General features: G+C 43.7%; 1 protein-coding gene across 1 annotated transcript in view; it reads left to right on the top strand.

Annotated features, from left to right (window-relative positions):
- Positions 1-403: 403 nt before the first annotated feature.
- Positions 404-16994, top strand: part of LAMP3 (lysosomal-associated membrane protein 3) — a 32376-nt gene continuing 15785 nt past the window's right edge. Inside the window, exons 1-4 of the mRNA XM_006884155.1 lie at positions 404-871; positions 1597-1725; positions 9181-9238; positions 15046-15216. Of these exons, the coding sequence (XP_006884217.1) occupies positions 404-871; positions 1597-1725; positions 9181-9238; positions 15046-15216 (826 nt within the window). The remainder of the gene's footprint in view (positions 872-1596; positions 1726-9180; positions 9239-15045; positions 15217-16994) is intronic.

Raw genomic sequence — 16994 nt, 5'->3', positions numbered from 1 at the left:
AATTAACCGCCTCTGAAAACCTGCTGGAGGGTCAGCTATGGGCCAGTTCTGACAATAACACAACAACAAGAAGGCTTAATGAAGGTTTTGGTGAGCTTTACCTCATTTTTATTTTATTGTAATTTCATATATATATGTTAGATTTTCTAACAAATATTTAAACTATGAAGGCTTTCAAGCAGTTTCTAAATCTTCTGTTTCCAAATTTGTAGCAATCTGTTATTACAACAGTCATACAGGAGAAGAATATCCTAAAACCAACGATGATTTTCAAACCACTCCACCAGCAACTGCACAGGCAAGACCTCTCCTTCAGCCAACCACCCAAGTGCCTCTCAAAACGTTAATAACAAATTCAACTGCTAGTCACACTGCCACAACTGCCAATGTGACAATAAAAGCAATGACGACTGCTTCCGTATCTACCAGCACAATTCTTCACACTCTCATCACAACCCAGGCCACACCCAACGTTACACAGTCCAACCCTCCCGTTACTGAAGCTACACTCGGCCCCAGTGCAGCTCCTCACACACAGCCACCCACCATGACCCCACCAGCCCACACAACTGGGGAAGCCACTCCATCTAGCAACCAGACCACCTTCCCAACAACTTCATCCCCTGCTCCGAGCAACAGCACAACCAGTCAGACACCCACTCAATCCACCCGTGTCCCAGGAACAACCACAGCCACACATAATGCCACTCACACCACACAGACAGCACCACCAGCCCCTACAGCACCTGGACCCACCCTTGCACCACAGCCATTGCCAGTCAAGATCGGAGTTTACCAAGTTCTCAATGGCAGCAGACTGTGTATAAAAGCAGAACTGGGCCTAGAGCTGATTGTACAAGACAAGGAGTCGGTAAGTTGACCCCATTGGACTGTGGCACTAATTTCGTGGAGTGTGAGTGAAGTTTGCTCTGTTGAGAATGAGCAGCCCTGACATTGTGTGCTTTTAAAGGAAATAAGTAGCTGCTTGCTCCACTTTCCCCAAGACTTTGCATTAAAATGTGAAGCTGTGTTAGAATGCATCCATCTAAAAACAGAGAAAGGGAGCATTTGGAGAGAGAGACGAAAAACACCCAAATGTTCATATACCCATTTCTCACTAGTTAGTCAATCAGGGTCGTGTGTTCAGTGTTGATCCCAGTCCAATCCTACCCCTCTGGATGACTCGCAAGTCTAGCTGTTTCCCTGTGGGATTAGGGGTTTGGATTAGATGGTCTCTCTAGTTCAAGCCAGAGTCCCTGGGTTAGCAGCTTAACTCCTTAGCCGCTGGACCACCAGAGCTCCCTTTTAGTTAAAAGTTGAGCACAAACCGTTTCCACCACCCGGAGACCTATCATGAATACCACGAATACACATGCTTCAAGTTACCTGCCAAGAGAAACAGCTTTCTGTGAGAGGACTCCTTTAAACAATCTGGAATTTACAGCTTGGAGATAGGAGACATCCCCTGGGGTGTTGGCAATTATCAAGTGAGTGCCCACCCAGCCTTGAGCTTAGATTCACTTATGTGTCTGTGTTTCACATTCTCTGGAATGTTCATGTGCATCTTGTTAAGCTGATCTATCTCTTTTGCTTTAGGTTTTTTCACCCCAGAGATACTTCAACATCAACCCCAATGGGACTGAAGCTTCCGGAAACTGTGGACCCCGAAAATCCAACCTCCTCTTGAACTTCCAGGGTGGATTTGTGAACTTCACATTCACCAAGGTGAGGTGTGAGCTGCTGGCACTAACTGGCCAGAGGATGGCTTTCCCCGCTGATGGTGCAATCTCACACTTTAGTTTAAGTCCCAGCGGAAAGAAATCTCAAAGACTTTTGAGATCTTCACTGATAAGAAAGAGGGGCTTTGAGGTGGAGAGGAGGGAAATTTCAAAATTCTGTGTTTGCTTTCTTCCCCCTTCAGCCTCTTAGGGGAGACTTGGCCTCTGGGGAACCCAAACATTGGTATGCTTTGCAAACTACAGAAAAGAGGAAGTTATACAGAGAAATAAGAACCAAAGAAATTCCCAGTGGAGATTGGATTATTCTTAAAGTCAAATGTCAGAGCGGGTTCTTTCCAAGCACTTCAGCCCAAATCCAGGAACTTACCAGTCATTGGATTTTCCTGACCACATCCTGGAAGGGAGTAGACAAAGAAGTAAAATGGAAAAAAGAAGGGCACAGGTGATGACAGAAATTTAGCTGCAGATTTGACTCCATCGTTTACTTTCCCCGAAAGGAATTGGAGATCATGTCTGTAAAGGGCACATCCAGTGCAGGAAAACTCAGTCCCTCAGTTATTGACATGGGATCAGAATCAACTCATAGTTGATCCTCTGTTGGGTTTCCAAGGCTCTAAATCCCATGAGAGTAGATTGCTTCTCTTTCTCCTGGGGACCCGCTGGTGGGTTTGAACTGCCAGAGTTACAGCTTTGGGATCAGCAGCACAACTCTCTTGGACTGTGCCACCTGAGCTTCTTGGCCTCGAAAACCTGGTGGAGTGTCAGCATGAGTCAGAACTGCCTTAGTAGTGGTGGGTTTTATTTTGGGGTTATTTATGACTGCAGGAGCTGAAATGGGCAAACGTCCAGGGAGACAGTGTTGGCTGACCTACTCTTAAGGGAGAGCCAGGGTTGCTCTATTTGCTGTAAGTCAAAGTCAAAAGTCAAAGCTATTACCTTGGGGTGGGAACTGATTCACCACTGATTCTGCAGTGGATCTTCAGAAACTTTACATCTCATTCTCCAGAGGAGCAGCTGGTAGATTTGAACCACCCTCCTTTGGGTGACAGTGTAAACCCCTACCCACCGGACCACCAGAGCTTGAGCACCTGCCGACCTCTCTTTATGGTCCTTCCATCTCCTGAGGTCCCTCCCTGCCTGTCCACTGTATTCATGCTGAACTCTGACCAAGCACCACTCTAGTATCAACGATGGGGAATGCATTTGAGCAAAAAAGCTTTCTAGATCCATCCAAGCAAAATGGCCACAGTAATTCAGTCACTTTTCACTACCCTTTAGTAATAACTTAATAGTGGGATTGTTGACACTTTAGGCAAGACAGTTGATTGTGTGAATCCTTTCTTGAACCCATGCTCCCCGATTGTCCTGCTTATGTCCTTCAGAGATGTGAGAAGAAATTTAATATCTATATGATGCTGTAAGCACTACATCTCTGCCTTTCCCTCTTCCATGCCATCTGCAGTAGGGAGCAAGCAAGTCTCTGAGAGTTGTGAAAGCAGCTTTACCCAAGTCTCACCAACAAAATTCACCTCGTTCATGCCACTCCCCAGGACCCATCCACCCATGCAGCTGGTCTTAGTTGCAAGACAAGAGGGAAGCAGAGAGGCTTAGTGCCCTTAGTGTTGAGTCAGTTCTGATGTATAGTGACCCTGATACACAGTTTGGAGTTCTGTTGGTCTCATCCATAGGGAGTGCGTTGCTAACTCAAAGACAGCACTATTTCGTGATTCAAATCCACCAGCAACTCTACAGGAGAAAGATGAACCATCTCCTTATGCACCATTTACAGCCTTAGAAACCCACCGGAGAGTCAGCTGTGAGCAGATTCTGCCTCAAGAGCAATGAGTTTGAGTTCATTTTTTGAACTAAGACAGAGTGAAATGCCCCACATACCTGCCAGCCCAAGTCCTCCCATGGGATTTTCCATAGCAAAATGGGACTTAATGAAATGCAAATATTTGCCCATGAATAATGAAGAGGAAAGGGACTTCATATTTTCGTTAAATCTACATAAGAATAAGAGGAGGGTGGGTGTGAGAAATAAGTGACAACTGATAAAGTCCCAAAAGTGAAGAGTCACCAGGGGGTAGGGAGTGCAAGAGAAGAGATGCATCTTGGGAAAGTGCCCCCAGAGCTCTCCTGGGAGGCAAAGATGGTGAAGCTTCGTCTCTCATACCTTGTACATGTAGCTAGGCGAAGCTATTCCTTGGAAAGGACATCAATCATGCTTGGAAAGGTGGAGGGTCAACTAAAGAGAGGAAGACCCTCAACAAGATAGATTGACATGGCGACTGCAGCAATAGGCTCTTGTGTGTCGGAGATGATGGAGATGGCACAGGATAGGTCAGGGTTCAGGTCAGCTGTTCAGAGGATCCCTATGAGTTGTACTTAACTCAACTGCACCTAACAACAGCAATAAAGACTCAAAGACAAAAAGGAATTCATAGTCACATTACCTTAGCGTAGGAAAAACAGTATTGTCAATGTGAGAAATAAGTGTCAACTGATGATGTCTCAAAAGTGAAGAGTTGAAAGGGAGTAGATACTGCAGGGAAATGTCTATGCCCATCAGAGGGAGCAGCCAGTGAATGTCCCCAGTGTTGTGACTGGCATTCATAGGAATGGAGGGGCCCTGCTGTGCCAGCTGTCAAATGTCACATGTATTTACCTCTCTCAACCGGTAATCGGATGCCAGCGTTGCCAGCTCTTGACTATTAAAGAAAGAAATATAACCTATTAATAAATGCATGTGAGATGTAAATGTTTTTTTTTTAGTTTGAATAGCATGTTGTCAAACAAAACACAATTGTATTGTAAAAATAGAAGGATAACTAGTAAAACATGTATGGGAACTCAAAGGGGGAGGGCTGAGGGTGGGTAGGGGTGAAACGACAGGGTATCACAGTTTGACGGCGGGGGAAGGAAATGGGAAGGGTCCAGGAGAAAAGACAGGGTAATGACAGGCAAGGGTCAATGGCGATTAATTTTATAAAACATACTGCATGTGAATGATGGTATGAAACACAATGTGAATGAAGAATAGTGTGAAACATATTGTATATGAACTTTGTAAACACAACAATAAAAAGACTATCAAAACCTTCACAGTTGTAGGGCACATTTAGTCTCTGGACCCAAATGCTGAGCTTCTATTTTAATAAATGGAATATAGGGAATGGATTTGAGCAAGAAAGTTTTCTAGATCCATCCAAGCAAAATGGCCACAGTAATTTGGTCTCTTTTCAAACATTGCTACCCTTTATAGAGTAGTTACTTACTGCTTAACAGTGGGATTGCTGACACTTTTGGCAAGACAGTTGATTGTGTGAAATGTACTGTGCCTTTGAGGGTGGTTTGCAGACTCTCTGGTCTCTAACCACTAGATGCAAGCACTGTGTGTGTCAGTGTATGTGTGTGTATGTCTGTGTGTGCACATGTACACACACACACACACACACACACACACACTCAGCTAACCAAAACGTCTCCAGATACTACTAAATGGGAATAATTCTCTCTAGCTGAGAACTACAATTCTAGGGGGGAAGAGAGAACTTTGGAAAACGGAGTTCACACAAACTCTAAGACTTTGGAATATAGAGTTAACACAAACTCACGTGGTTAGCACGTAGTAACCAACACAACTTATCATGAAATACTGTAAATTGGAACCAACTCGATGGTAATGAATTTGAGGGATTTTTGTTTGTTAAAAATAATGACATATAGATAACAAGTGGGAGCCAAGTTGTAGAATACTAAATGGAAGCTAATTAGACTCATTTAAATGCAACCAACCGCCTTCTATACAGTATGGTTAACTGAGCACCTACTTTGTCCCAGCACGGGTTAGTTATTATAGGTGAGAAAGAATAGAAAGAGGTTATAGTGATAAGTTACAAATCTTATACAAAGATTTGTACATTTTAATACTGAAATACCACCAAAGGCAGAAAACACAGAAAAATTGCCTCCTCCAATATTGCTTGGCCTCACTGTTCAATTAAAACATAAGCTAGCCATCTCACTCTGTTGGTGATTGTATCATTCTTAGCTTTTACGAATCTCAGTTTCTCTTCTATAAAATGGGGCCATACAGCACCTGTTTTTCTGGGCTGCTGTGTGTGAGCCACGTGAACGCATGTGGACATGCTAACCATGGGTTCTGGCCCTCAGTGGGGTCTGGAGAGGTAAGTTTCCTTTCTCAGTTTTAAACCTCAGTTTCATTTTTGAAGAATTGAAACCCCTTCTGTAATCGTTGTCTCCTTTGATTCAATTAACATACTGAACATTGTTCAGACCCTTTGAGTTCAAGATAAACATTGCTCTCCCACCCCAACTTCCTTCCTGCTTTGCACAACTTGTTTTTAAAACACTTTCGAATTTCTGTACATAGCGTTTCTCTTTCTGTGACAACACTGTCCCTTTCTCACCTACCTCTCCGTGTTGAAAGTAACCTGAGGCCTACCCTAGTTCAGGCTCTGGGATGTGGAGGTAATTAACCATTGAGGGGAAAGGCATTAAATCAGTGCTAGGCAGCACACCTGCCAGAGAAGGTCTCGGGATCCAGCACAGCCCATCGCCAAGGTTTCATCATTGCCTTCATGCTGTGTTCCTGAGAATTATGGTCCGTGCTGAGATGTTAACAACCTCAAAGCATACTTCTTAGGACTCTTCAACCTCCCTTGGCCCTGGTTTTGCTTCTGATTTGCCTTCTGTCTAGACAGTCCCTCTCTTTCCTCCCTATTCTTTTGCATTCAGTCCTGACTCCCGATGATCCCATGTGAAAGAAAACAAAGCATGATCTATTTGTTCATTATTTTGGTATTGTTGTTGTGTACCATAGAGTTAGAACCAACGCATATATGACCTTCTGGCAGGTTTTTAGAAGTAGTTAATAGCACAGGAATGTATTTTCCATCCTTCTCCCATGGAGCAGCTGGTGGCCTTGAACCATGTATCTTCGGGATTGCAGTACAGCTTCTAGCTACTTGGCCAGGCTCCGATGTTTAGTGTCCTTGATTCTATTGTTGCAGCCACTGTGTATTCTGAGCATCTTCAACCTTAAGGAATTCTGGCAAGAAGCTGTGCTACAACCCTCCAGCTGCTCCACGGAAGAAGTGTAGACAGTCTCCTCCTGCAGGATTTCTTGCCTCTAAAAATCCTGCTGGAGGGTCCAACTTGATGGTACACAACAACCACCTAAGAGGACTTAATCATCCAGTACTAAAACAGGCCTGTACGACTCTGCTGTGACCTATCGGATTTTCAATGACTGATTGTTTGGGGAAAATAGATTGGTAGGTCTTTCATCCTAGGCTATCTTTTTTTTTTAAGGATTTTTTTACTTAAAAAAAATTATACATCACTAATTCCAATTGGCTAATGCAATGAATTACAATGTCTCATAAACCTCCCATATTGTACATTGTCTTCCCCTGCACCCAAATTATCTATTTCTCAGTCTTTGCTCTCCTCTCCCTCGCTTCTCATCTCCATTACCTTTCTATCTATTGATTCTGTGTGTAAACCCTTCCTTATCTTAAAAAAATAATCAATTATGCATTTTAGTTCTACATTGTTAACTATGACATCAACAATGTCTGATCATCCATTTGTTCCACATTGCCCTTCCCTTCACCTGCTCCAAGGAGCTATTCATTTTCTGTTCATTTATTCTCTCCTCCTCTTCCTCCCCTCATAACTGTACTGGATTGATGTTCTCTGTATGTAGACTTTTCTCTAGTTGCTGTTGTGTGGTGGGTTTTAATTTTTTTTTAATTACCCTGGCCTTACAAAGTGTTTTTAAAATCCACCAGATGCTCTGCTGAAGAAGGAGGAACAGTCGCCTCCTGTACCAGTCAGATCCAATTTGACGGTACACGCATAAAAAAAAAAAAAAGTGTTTTTCCTTTTGACTGACTTATTTCACTAATCATAATGTCCTTTAGTTTAGTTTTTCATGAGCTCTTCATTGTTTTTCAGTGCTGCATAGTACTCTGTTGTGTGAATGTACCGTCGTTTCTCTAGTCTCTAACCACCCATTCATTGATGGACATTGTATTGTCTACCTTAGTGTGGAAGTTCTGCTGAAACCTGTCCATCATAGGTACCTTAAGTGTTTAAATACTGGTGACATATCTTTCAGCATCATAGTAATATTTATGCCACCACTACAGTACAACAAGTTAATATGTAATTGGTGGTGACAAGTTAATAGATAATATAACTCAATTATCATCACTATGTTAAGTCTTCTCCAGCCTCCAGCCAGTCTCCCTGCCTCCCTCACACTCCTGCCCCAACTCCTTCTCGGATAAAATGAATCTCTCTTCTTTGTTTCCTGAGAACCTTGAGGACAAAAATTTCTCTCTCTCTAGTATCCAGTCCTGACTTTGTATAAGGTGCATGTTAGCAATGACTAGTGAACAAATTGAGAATAAAGAAATATAACTTTAATAGAGAACTTTAGGGCAAGTTGCCACAAGTATGTCAACAAGTCTAAAAAAGCAATGTCTTCGCCTCCTTTTTAATAAGTCAGAGCAAATGGTTCTTGATTTCATCACATCCACATCCTGAACATCTGTAACTGTAAAACTCACACTGTATACTTAGTGGAAGTGAAGGGAAGTCCCTGGGGCCTGCTGGTGGTTGACAGGCTACCTCTCCAGCTGACTTGAAGCTTGCCTTTTCCATATCCCTTGTGCAAGAGTGGGGCCCTGTGATACCCTTAGCTTTCACAGAGGGGGCTTAGGAACTAGAATCTCTTTAGAGAGGTGGAGTTGTCTTTAGAAACCAACAAGGAGAAGCTATGGAGTCAGCAGTCCCCTGGTTAAGTATTGAGATGGAACTTGTGAGGTGACCCACTAGAATGGACATGCATGGCCAGTGAGCCCATGCCCATGGCCTCCACTGAATGCTGGAGTTCTGTATCAACTTTGAAGAGTCTTCAGAAAATACCAACACAATTTAACAAACATTTCTCACTTCGAGTGTTCCTGGACTCCATGAAGACCACTCATGGCATCCTTCAAGATGAGTTGTCCCCAAGTTAAGAATTACTGCCCTAAGATTTTAATTACTAGTAAAAGTTTAATGTGTAGCCCTCAACCTATCTATCTCTCAGATGTACTTGGGTTTTCACATTGATACACCAGGCCCAACTGAAGGGACTCAAAGTGTGTTTGAAGCTCTCCCAACTTGAGGACCTTTGAGAATTCTAGAACCAAGGATCAAATTTTAACTTATTATTTACTTACTGTGTGATATGTTTCCTTTTTATTTGGTAATTTTTATCATAATGATGACTCACTACTGAAAGATATCAACACCTGAAAATCAGGAATTTAATAGCCAGAATCTTCCCTAAATGAAATTTTAATACCAGAGTGTATCCATAAAACAGAGATTGCCCAAGGTTAACACAGTGCTGTTTTCACAGGATGAAAATTCGTATTATATCAGTGAATTGGGAGCCTACCTGACCATCTTACATCCAGGTTAGTACTCACAGAATGACACTGTGTTTGCTCATTTTTCATTGAATCCTCTCATCTTTGGTACTATGTTTAGGAACATAGAACAGCCAGCTATCTATCTTTGGAGGGGTTTACTGCATTTTTATGTGCTTCACTTTGCTCATCTGCTCATAAAGGAGCTTGGACTAAATTATACCTGAACTTAATAAAGGGTTCTTACTACATTATGGCTGAGCTTGTTAAGGGCTCTTAATAAAGAGCACAGGCTCACCTATAAAGAGCTCCGTCACTTTTTGGCAGATCTACTGCTGATGGCACAGTTTCTCTTACCCTCAGAATCATGGCGTGCCTGGGTGATGCAAACATGTTTTCCTGCTACTGTTGGAGGCTTGTGTTCACCCAGAGGTGCCTCAGAAGAAAGGCCTGGTCATCTATGTCCAAAAAACAGCCATTTAAAACCATATGGAACACAATTCTACACTGGTCACCACCATCTGACACATGGCAACAGGTTGTTTTGTCACTGTGAATTTTTATAGGCTGCTCCTTGGAGTCAAGGATTCTGAAGTTTCATCTGACATACTTTGGACATGTTGCAAGGCGGGACCAGTCCTTGAAGAGGGACATCATGCTTGGAAGAGTGGAGGGACAGTGCAGGAGAGGAAGACCCTCAATAAGATGGATTGATTCAGTGACTGGGGTAATGGGAGAAGGTGTGTCAGAGATAAAAAGATTGGAGCAGGGTTTAGGGCTGTTGTACATAGGATGGTTATGCATCCCAGGCAACTCAATGGCACATAACAACAACAACATGCATCTAGTATTTTCTGGATATTCAGTCCTGTTCAGACACTGGGGTTCCCAAAGAGATGATTCCTGAACTTGTGGAGCTCTGAGAGAGATGATGAATGAAGACATTAACTGATAAGCCAATGTTCTCAGTGTCAATGTTAGCAATGTTAGCAGTGGTCATTACTAACACTTTCCTCCAGAAAGTCTCTCCAAAGAGGTGAGGGTTGAACAGACAGCTCAAGGAAGGAAGTAGATAATCACAAAGACACCTGGACCTGGGGAAGCTTTTGAGAGCTGGCTGGAACAGTGAATTCTCAGGTGCCAGTGTGTGTGAGGACAAGCTGCTGTTGTTGAGTACCATTGAGTCCAGACTGACCCACAGCTCACCCTCTAGTGGCAGAGGCACTGAACAGCACATCAGGAGATTGCCCATCCTTCTCCCATGAAGCAGCCAGTGGATTGGAACCATGTGCCTTTGGGATTGCAGTGCAGCTTCTTGCCCTTAGGCCACTAGAGTTCCCTGCAAAAACAAGCAGGGGCCCAGAAAGGGAGAAAGGCAGTGATGGAAGTCTCAGGGGCAGGGGAAGCTTGTCAGCAAAGTAGGGAATTTGGATTTGACTCTAAGACGTGACGAGCTGCCATTGGAGGACGTGGCATCTAGCACTGATATGCCAGGTTTATACTTATAAAGGCTGGGCTCAGTGTTTGAAAGGTGGTTCCCACTGTGATGGAGCATGACTGAGAGAACTCAGGATATGATTCTCTGGAGAAGTCATGCTCACATTCAAATTGAGGTGAGTTTCTCTGAGGCCACCAGTGTTTTCCTGGGAAGTCTAATTTGAGTGAGCCACCCTCTGGTGAGCACATCTCTGTGCAGTGTGAAAGTCTAATTCCTCCTTTTCCACGTTCTATCTTTTGGCTGGCATAAATATATTCATTTATTCCTCAGTGGGCAAATGCAAAAGAAATCTACCAGGTAATGAAAATACTGAGATATGTGTTTAGAATAGTAGCTCTATAAGACAGACTCTGTTCATGAGTGTGGGGGTCAATGACCAGGAGACAAATGTAAGAAAGATGTCATAGCTGACAGCTCACCAATGTCAAATTTAACCCACTTAGACCAGCCCCAAATACAGAGTGGGACATAAAGACTGTGTGGTGTTGTTGTTGTTGTTTAATGCCATCGAGTCGTAGACGACTCATAGTGACCCTATGAACGAACAGCCTGAGCACTGTTTGTACATAGAGTTTCCAGAGGCAAGCCATTTTGGAAGTGGATGCTGCTCCTGCTTCCAGGCTTGATTTAGTCAGGAAGCTCCAGCCAACACTGTCCACCATGGGTGCCCATTACCACGATTGGCACATCACTGTCACAGTTACCTCTGTACAGCAATGCACAGACCAGTGCTATACCACCTAGAAGAATGTTTGACAGGAAGACAATTTGAACCTAGCCCTCGGGCCTGTGGCCCTCAGGCCCTTTGGGCTTAAGGCCACCTCCTGGTTCAAACCCTAGGCCCAGGCTGGCTAGCCTCACTTCAGGGACAGAGCAAACCTGCATGTCAAACACATTCCCAGAAAAGCAGTCCACTCCAAAGCTTGCCACGATTCCTGCACTCCCCACCACCACGCTCCTGCCTTCTGGCAAGGAGAGCTTCCCACGAACCTGTGAAGGCGCCAGCTAAACCAGGAACAACATGGCCGCTTCCTTCCCGGCTTCCTTCGGCTTAAGGCCACCTCCTGGTTCAAACCCTAGGCCCAGGCTGGCTAGCCTCACTCCAGGGACAGAGCAAACCTGCATGTCAAACACATTCCCAGAAAAGCAGTCCACTCCAAAGCTTGCCACGATTCCTGCACTCCCCACCACCACGCTCCTGCCTTCTGGCAAGGAGAGCTTCCCACGAGCCTGTGAATACTGTGTAAGGATGAAAATTTTAACTTAAATGAATGAATGTTATCACTAGTCATGGACCAAACAATGTAAAATACACAAAATTAGGCCAGAAACTGATTTAGAGACAGAGAGCAGATAAGAAAAACCAATCCCAATCTTGGGTCCTGGTGGAGGACGCTCTGGTGGCGTAATCTGTAATGAGTTGCATGGTTAACCACCAAGCTACACATATCTGGTATTTCAAATCCCTAAAGTTCCATGGGAGAAAGGTGAGAAGTCTCCTCCCATTATGATTTACAGCCTTGGAAACCCAATGTGGGGGCACTATGAGTTGAAACCAACTCAAGGGCAGTGTTTGTTTGAGGCTTAACGCAGTAACTAACTGTAGCGGCAGCAGCAATGATGGGGTTCATGCTAACGGTGGTGGTGGTGATAATAGCAGAAGTAATGATAGTTGTAATATTAGTGGGTATGGTGGAATATTAGTAGACTACCATAGGACTGGAAACATGCTACAGTAGTACACACCGATGATTCAGTACATTTTGTGGGATATTTGTCTGTACAAATTCAGTTACAGCAACAAGTGCACTAATGGAATTGTTGTCATGTACCGTCGAATTGGAGCTGACCCATAGCTGGCCCTTCAGCAGGTTTTTAGAGGCAGTAAACTGCACAGGAGGAAATTGCCCATCTTTTTCCCACAGAGCAGTAGGTAGATTTGAACCATGTGCCTAAGGGTTGACAGTGTAGCCCCTTATCACTAGGCCAGTAGGAAACACAATGTCAAAATGCTTGAAAGTATGATTTCAGAGTGCTTTCACTCCTGTAACAATAACTAGCTGTAAGATTTTGGACAAATGTTCTCAACTTTTGGTCTCTCCATTTCCTTGTCTGTAAAATGAAGAAAATAGCAGATATCATCTCAAAAGATTGTTGTGCACACCTATGTTTATTGCAGCTTTGTCCGCAATAGCAAAGAACTGGAAACAACCCAAGTTCCCATCAACAAACGAATGGATAGAGAAGCTCTGGTATATTCACACAATGGAATACTATGCAGCATTGACAAACAAGAAACTCATGAAATATTATGCAAAATGGATGACCCTGGAGGACATTATGCTAAGTGAAATATCTCAGTCACAAAAGGACAAATATTGCATAGGGCCACTGTTGTAAAATGGGACTGACATCAGGGTTAAGGCAAGACAGAAAAGGAGGGGAGGAATGATGTATATTGCATTGAAACAGATGAGGGAGAGATCTGTTTAAAAGGGATATATTCTTGTCATTACAGAAGTCCAGAGTGAAGGCTGCATAGTGGAGTGGACTTGGGAGAAGGGATTGTACAATAATGAAAGAGTTTTTCTTTTGCTTTTCAAGGAGAAGAGTGATTTAGGGGGAAGGGAGTGGGCAGGGGGGGAGAGTGCAACAATGAATGACTGGAAATCCTAATCTCTGTACACTTTCATTACAATTAATAAATTAAAAAATATATTAAAAAAGAAGACGCTAACAGGGGAAAAAAAGATTGTTGTAAGAATTACATGGGGAAAGTGCATGTAAAGTACTTGCACACCTTGGGCCCACAGCAGGCAGCCTCCCTGTGAGATTCATCTCAGGCACAAGCAAACATACACACAAGAGCAGAGCGAGATGACGACGCCAGGCTCCCTGCTGACAGCTGTGGAGTGTCACTTGGGTGCATTCACTGAAGCCCACAGCGCAGCCCTCCGCTATGAGAGCTGGTTAGGAAGATTACACCAGCAGATTGTTGGGGGAGTGCTATTGTCTTCAGGAAGACAGATGTTAAAACAACATAACAAAACAAAACGGTTTAAAACCAGAATGTCAACTTACTACTTTATTGTTACTTTAACTGTCAAGGGGTCCAGAGGACCAAATCCTCTGGGAAGTCAATTTCCTCCCCTTTAGAAGCCAAATTCTAATCAGAAGCATGCTTAATGGGCATGGGATTAGAGCTAATAATCCTATAAAAAACAATAAATGTGTTTGATGGGCATGAGATTAAAGTTAATGGAGTTAATGATAAAATATTTAACCTCTATCCTTTTTGACGTTCCATTTCCTGAAAAGGGTGCATCTGTCATAAGATAGGGCCAGTCCCCGGTCCTCCAGCCCTGGACATACTCAGATGGACAGAGATGGGCCTATCCCTTCACTGCGTTTCCATGTAAGGACACGTCCACCTCGTTTATTGATAGGCTTAGTTCTTCCTTGTGCTGCATGAACACTTTGAGTCTAGCAATGTGCAAGTGTCCCATCCATGACTTTTGCATCGACTCAATAAGAGTTCAGGGCTTCATTCAGGGAGGTCTGGTGTTGAAGTCGATAGGACGTTGCACTGCTGACGCAAAGGCCAAGCCTCTCCAGCAGTTTGAATTCAGCATCTCTACAGAGGAAAGAGATGAGGCTTACAGCCTCCAAAATCATGCTGGAGGGTCTGCTATGAGTCAGTTTTTACTCAAAGGCATTGAGCTGAGTTTCATTTAGGATTCACGTTAATGTAAGCTCAGAGAACAATCTCACTTCTCATTTCCAAAGTTTTTGTGGGCCCTTAGCGCCCAAATAACCGACAGTTTCCCACCACCACTGTTCCCAATGATCTAAAACAACTACAGGAAACAGTCTCCAAATTCCCCATGTCATTGTTGTTATGTTCCAATTACCTAGGACTTCCCCTGTATAGGATTTTCCCTTGTAAAGCAAGTCTTAGGTAAACTGGAACATGACCACATTGAAATGGGAAGCTGTGGGACAGTCCCAAAGGCATACAGTTCAAATCCACCAGCTGCTCCATGGGAGAGGGATGGGCAATCTCCTCCCATGCGATTCACTGCGTCTGGAAACCCACTGGAGGCTTAGCTATGGGTCGATTCTGACTCCACGATACTTAACACGCCTGAGCCCTCGTGTGTATGCCAAGCAGAGCACTGGAAAGTCCTCCTCCCCTACAGCACCAGGGTGGTTTTTCATGAGGAGAAGATGGCAGGATCCCAGAGAGTGGAGTCTGAAGGAAGCTCATTTAACCCCACTTGAGCAGCCCAGCAACAGCTGGAGCCATAGATATACTCCAGGATTCTGACGTGTCAGCATTTCACCTTTTCATTTTCAGAGAGAACTTACCAAGGAAGGAAAAGTTCTCTGGTGTTGTTTGAGACGATGGTTGGGCATTCCTTCAAGTGTGTGAGTGAGCAGAGCATCAAGCTGTCGGCCCACCTTCAACTGAAGACGACAAATGTCCAACTTCAAGCCTTTGATTTTGAAGCCGACAGCTTTGGAAATGGTAAGTTATGGGTTCCTCAGGCCACACATGTAAACTCAGAGACCCAGGGGTGATGCTAAGTTATCTTTTGGTCTGAATCTGTGACAGGTTCAAGATTCCATGAGCTTGCATGGGTGATCGATCCCACACAGCTCTTAGGTCTGAGTTTCTCTGCCCCCTCTCCTTCTCGCAACTTCTCTATGACTCAGTTGTTGCACACAAAAGTCTGGGTGGAGGCTCAACATGGACTCTATTGGTTTACTTTGACTTGATACTGGCTTCAAAATCCAACACCTTCGCCCACATGTCCACTCTCTTCCGACCCACTTCAGACACTTTCGAAATTCATTCAAAATTGAAAAACAGCAGAAAGTGTTCTTGTCTGATCCAAACACAAGTTCTCACCACATAAATATACACCTAAATTTAAAAAGCAATCAGAAAGCACCGCCCGTGACTTCCCTGACACCCCATTTCTGAGTGCTGTTAAGTACTGGTAAACTCAGATGTTCTAGTCAAAACTCAAACTCACCACCATTGAATTGGTTCCAACTAAGAGTGACCCTCTTCTGTGATTGTAAATCATAACAGGAGGAGGACAGCATCCATCTTTCTCTTTCAGACTCACTGGTAGGTTCACCACAGTCTTTTCATTAAGCAGCATAACTCCCTACAGACTATATCTTTAAAGAGCTCTGGTGGCCTAGTGTTTAGGTAGTTACACTGCCAACCCAAAGGTGAACAGTTCAAGTCTGTTCTAAGAGAAAAAGATGAGCAGTCTCCTCCCATGTGATTTACAACCTCTGAAATCCCACTGGAGGGTCAGCTATGAGTAGTTTCCAACTTGACAACAGCAATGAGTTCTCAAAAAGATTTGCTGCTGTTCAAGTTGATTCTGACTTCTAGTAGACCCATAAAGACAGACTAAAACTGCCCCACAGAGTTGCCAAGACTGGAAATCTTTACAGAAACAAACTGACACATCTTTCTTAATGAAGAGCAGTTGGTAGATTTGAACCACTGACCTTTCCAGGTTTAATTACTGTGCTACCTGGACTCTCTTCTCTGTGTATTAAACAAGCCAAAGTGTCACTGAGTTGATTCTGACTTATTTCAGCCCTCCATCACGTTTGTTGTTGTTTTTGTTATGTGCTGTCGAGTAGTTTGCGACTCATAGCGACCCCATGTACAACAGCCCTAAACCCTGCTCTATCCTGTGCCAATCGCATTGCCTCTGACACACTCATCCTGATTACCCCAGTCACTGAATCAAACCACCTCATAAAGGGTCTTCCCCTCCTGTGCTGTCCCTCTACTCTACCCAGCATGATGTCCCTCTCCGAGGACCTGTCTCTCCTTACAACGTGTACAAAGTATGTCAGACGAAGCCCCAGAATCCTTGCCTCCAAGGAGTAGCCTGGTTTAACCCTCTCTAGTTTAGGAGGCTATAAACCTTTGCTGGAGGAGACTGTCCCACTTTGTGTTGGGAAGCAAATGATGCATTTGAACTGTTGACCTTCCCATTAGCAACACAACACATAATCCAGTGTGCCATTGTTTCAGAAAAGATTGTATTCCACTTACGGAGACAAAAGAGAAAGATGCAATAATTGAAGATAGAAATAAGCTCTTCAGGATCCCTCACCTCAGTTATAGATGGTTCTAGAAGAAGAATCAGTAGTCGGAAAACACGGGCTTGGTGACAGGAATGAAGCTGGAGTTAGAATGATTGAATTTTGTAAAATCAATGACTTATTCATTGCAAATACATTTTATAAGAGACACAAACGCAGGTTATA

Source organism: Elephantulus edwardii, unplaced genomic scaffold (genome assembly GCF_000299155.1).
Source record: "Elephantulus edwardii isolate Elephantulus edwardi_28Jun2011 unplaced genomic scaffold, EleEdw1.0 scaffold00031, whole genome shotgun sequence".
Taxonomy (NCBI): domain Eukaryota; kingdom Metazoa; phylum Chordata; class Mammalia; order Macroscelidea; family Macroscelididae; genus Elephantulus; species Elephantulus edwardii.
This window is presented reverse-complemented; position numbering and strand designations above follow the sequence as displayed.